Source organism: Astatotilapia calliptera, chromosome 18, assembly GCF_964374335.1.
Source record: "Astatotilapia calliptera chromosome 18, fAstCal68.1, whole genome shotgun sequence".
NCBI lineage: Eukaryota > Metazoa > Chordata > Actinopteri > Cichliformes > Cichlidae > Astatotilapia > Astatotilapia calliptera.
Window position 1 is genome coordinate 16,123,325 of NC_137439.1, and position 4,239 is coordinate 16,127,563.

The window sequence follows — 4,239 nt, forward strand, 5'->3', positions numbered from 1 at the left end:
CTACCATTGTTGGACTTTGCCCTGCAACATAGCTTCATCAGAGTCTAACTTTCAAATACTTAATATCACAAACTCTGTATTTCACTAAATCACATTCAGTTCTTTCACATGACTTTCATTAAAACGCAGGGATATAAAACTCATTTCATGGCCACATATTGCTGTAGTAAATGAAAGAAATGTGTTAGCATGAATAAGTAAACATGTAAAATTACAGGAAAAGAGAGTGTCCTATTCTATCTTTCTTTCTTTCTTGATTCCAAGCTGTGACCTGGAGCAAGACTTCCTGTGCACCTAGCTCGCAAATCAGCCACTTTAGCCAAAGTCCACATCGGATGGAAGACCCGTGGTCTCAGTTAGTTTGCAGCACCAGGCATCCAACCAGGAGAGAGGAATTCAGAGGCTGTGCCTAACTTTAAGTCATTATATAATTTTTAGCAGTTCACCTTGTACTTAACTTTTGGGAGGGGGTTGTAAAAGAGATGAAACACAGGAGGTCAGTTTTCTCTCTCTCTCTTTTTGTTGTTTTGCCTTTTTCAGATTTCTGGAAACTTTAGATTTAATTTAAATGTAACACCACCAGATGAGATTAAAGCTTTGGGGTATGATGTGAGGTTCTCACTCAGATGTTTTTTCCCCTCTTTTTGTTTATGTTTTTTGACCTTTTTATTCACATTTCACATTTTACCCTTCATGATCTGTGAATTGCAGACAACTTTACTCTCATTTGTTTTTAAATAAAGCCAGGATGCTAAACTAAACCTTTCTTTGCCACAAGGTTATTCAGATTGCTTAAAAATTTGTGAAGAAATTTACACAACTAAATAATAATATCAGCTAATTCATCATTCTGTAAAATCTGGTTTTAAGAACAGTTATTTTAGTTGAAGTGTTGCTTACATATTCCATTTTCACAAATGAACTTGTGTGTGAAGAGCTTTCTGATTTCACAGTGTCTGCAGGAGGATTGCAGAGTAATAGGATATCATCTTTTTTCATAGGAGGTCCTGTATGTGTGATAGATTTGTGGTCATCGGACTCCATAAGAAAAATCTAATCCATACACTGGAATAAAGAACACAATATTTTTTTAATATCCAGTGTTTTCTTTTACTTAAAAAAGTGAGAGGTGTTTCAAAAGTGCACACACAATACATTATCCATCAGAAATAAAACGTGATAAAGATTCATAGAAATATGTATACAAAAATGGCTCAACCTGGAATACTGATATTGTAAAAACAAACATTAACACTCGACTCTGTTGGGAATTTTAGAGTTAACTTGTCTCAGCGGTTTTTGGCCAAGCACCAGTTTTTTTGGGATAAAAAACTGGTGCTTGGCCAAAAACATGAGCAAAATAGGAAGGAAGCACTAACTGACCCGTTGACCACAATCCTCATTGGTTACCTTAAAACAGGAGAAAAAAACCCACTAACATACTAAACTAAATTCTAATGCTTTTGTACAGGAGTATAGATATTTACAATAGCATTTCATGTTTGCGTAGCACTACTTTGAGGTCATCTCCATAGTTGTTGCATCGTTGCCTCCGTTGACGTCATAGTCACCCACTGGCCCGCTGACCAGCACCTTCATGCGGTCGGGGAAGTCATCGAATTTGGGAGAAAGCAAGAAATCGTACAGAAGAGCTGCTGCCACACCGCCACACATTGGACCCACCCAGTACACCTACAAAGGGAGAGCTTTGATCAATGTCTGGCATCATTACAAGACAAAGAGAAACGCAGATTCCGGTCATGGTCAAAAGGCTTACTTTAGTCGATCTCTCTAAATGCAAAACAATAGGAAAGCTGTAACTGATTAACACATGCAGGAAGATTCACAAGTAATTGAGGCATCTGTCTGCTGATGAATTATTGAATTATTTAAGCTTGACATATAATATCCATGCAGAAAAAATGTGAGGTATGCGTAAAGTGATTCCCCCCCTCTGACTTACCCAGTGGTCTGTAAAATTGTTCATGATCAAAGCCGGGCCGAAGGAGCGAGCAGGGTTGATGCCACAGCCTGTGTAGCTGATCTGCAGTCAATCAACAACAACAAATAGGCAACGTGAGAGAATATCATCAGCAGGAGCAGAATCCTGCCATATCTGCTCCTGGTTCCCTTTTTACAAGTTATATATGACTGACGATGGCGTTAAAGTGAAACTTACAGCTGCCAAGTGTCCCAGGCAGACTGAGAGGCCAATGGCCAAGGGTGCAGAGCCGGTGACATCACGCCGTCTTTTATCAGTGACCGCAATGACACACAGCACCAGCTGGAAGGTCGCCAAAAGCTCTATGCCTACGCCTTGGCTGGGTGTGACGCCGTTGAGCTGTGAAAGTTAAGGGAGGAATCCAAAACAACACTTTGTCAGACTTTGTCAGACTTTGTCAGATAGATAGATTGTTTCCTAGCACAACCACTTCCTATTTAGTAGCTCCTGGCATTGCCCAGGAAGCCTGACAGCAATCTGGCAGTGCTGCAAAGTGCCACATTGCTTGTTCATATTTCTTTCGTGGAAAACATTATTGTTGTTCACATTAAGTGGAGCTGTGCAGCTTCTCGAGGTGGGGGGGTGGGGCTGGGTGATATCAGGTCCTACCAGTGCTGTTTTTCAGTAAGGAGAGAGCTGTGGGTGCTAATTACAGAGTGGTGTAGCATTAAGTAATAACTGCTCATTAATTTAAGTGAAGAATTCTGGTATTCAAAACCTCAATTTCCAGAAACAGATTGCCAAAGTACAAGTGGGTGGACACTATATATATTTCCTATTTCTTTTAGCTGTTGCAGCATGGCATACTTTAATAATAATGTGTCATCACTATTCATTAATAAGTATTGACAGAATGTCCCAAGAACCACATAATCAGTGCCAATTCAGCACTTACATCCTTGTAAAAGTTTCAGTTTTCACCGTGAAGGTACTTTAAATACACAATGTTGCATCATCGCATCGCTGTGCTTTTATTTTTGCTATTAATGCAGAAATGTTTGAAACTGAAGATAAAGTTTATACTTACAGCGTTGACCCCCAGTTCAGTTCTGTTTTCAGGCCGTGTTCCATACACAATGCCACTGGCTAGGGCTGAGCCCAGCATCTGGGCAATAATGTACATGATAGCCTTGAACACACTGATCTGGCAGCTGGCAAGCATCCCAAGGGTGACTGCAGGATTCAGGTGGGCTCCACTGATGTGGCCTAAACTTTGGGCCAGAGTGGCAATGGCAAGTCCAAAGGCCAGTGACACCTTCACCTCTTGGTCTGGATTACTGTTGTTTGTGTTCCCAATAGCTGTGGCGATGCTGAGAAAAATAAAAAGGGTCATCCCAACCAGTTCGGCCAGAACTGCCCTCCAGAAAGCCTTGCTCTTGAACTCTCTCATTTTGGCAGCTGTGGGTTTGAGCTGGTCCTCTGTAAGATGTACTCACAAACAACAGCAACAGGCTGCATATATAAGGCCTGGGTTGATAATGGTTAGTGGGCGGGCTTTAAAAAACTGAAAGAGAGGGCCACACTGAATTAATGAGAAATCCAAAAGACTGGGCTCTCATCCCTCCCTCTGCTCCCTCGCCCTCCCTCCCTCCTCTCCCTGTCCTCTGGCCCCTCTCTCACTACCTCCCTGTGCAGTACTTTCTGGTCTTTGGACTTTCGTGAGTAATAGAACAGGATCTTTAAATAGCTACATCCAAAGGTACATTTTCCATTCATGCAAACATTTACAGTTTTGTGGCAAAGCCTTTTATCGTGAGGTTTTTAGAGACAAAACACGAGTTTGCTTTAAATACAGGTCCAAGGAAGAAATACAGGTTCACAGAAGGAGAATTTTACACATTTAAAGTCATCTTTTTCCTATTTATATTCATTTTAAAGTTGGAAAATTCTGACTTTGAGTAATTTCTGGCTTCTGTGCAGTCACACCTTGGACAGCACATAAGGGAGTGGGAAAGAAGACAACTCCCACATAGTGATTTCAGGCTTCACCCGCCCTCCACTGATAAAGTTTACATGCCACTAGATTAGGAAGCAGTTTTTTGAGGTGTTTAATCCTTTTTGGCTTAAAAATGGGGAACATTTATTATAGATGGCAATAGCAATTCATCAACCGAAAGCATGTTCTCTAAATAGTTATTAGTTATTTTGTTGACAGAGAGTTAGAGCACCGGCAGAGTGAAACATCAACTCTGTGAATTGAGCTGCCTGTTACACCTGCCCCCTCAACTCAAGGCTAC

General features: G+C 41.0%; 1 protein-coding gene across 1 annotated transcript; it reads right to left on the reverse strand.

Annotated features, from left to right (window-relative positions):
- Positions 1-1,085: 1,085 nt before the first annotated feature.
- Positions 1,086-3,595, reverse strand: LOC113011103 (aquaporin FA-CHIP-like). Its single transcript, XM_026150483.2, has 4 exons — positions 3,030-3,595; positions 2,180-2,341; positions 1,964-2,044; positions 1,086-1,692 (listed from the first exon to the last, which is right to left on the reverse strand). Exons 1-4 carry the CDS (start codon positions 3,390-3,392, stop codon positions 1,513-1,515), a joined length of 786 nt encoding a protein of 261 aa, XP_026006268.1. The 5' UTR covers positions 3,393-3,595; the 3' UTR covers positions 1,086-1,512.
- Positions 3,596-4,239: the final 644 nt, after the last annotated feature.

Coding starts and splice junctions, on each gene's coding strand:
- LOC113011103 (XM_026150483.2), bottom strand. CDS start 3,392: ATGAGAGAGTTCAAGAGCAAGGCTTTCTGGAGGGCAGTTCTGGCCGAA. Junction 2,342..3,029: donor CTGAACTGGGGGTCAACGCT/GTAAGTATAAAC, acceptor TAACTTTCACAG/CTCAACGGCGTCACACCCAG. Junction 2,045..2,179: donor GCCTGGGACACTTGGCAGCT/GTAAGTTTCACT, acceptor GATTGACTGCAG/ATCAGCTACACAGGCTGTGG.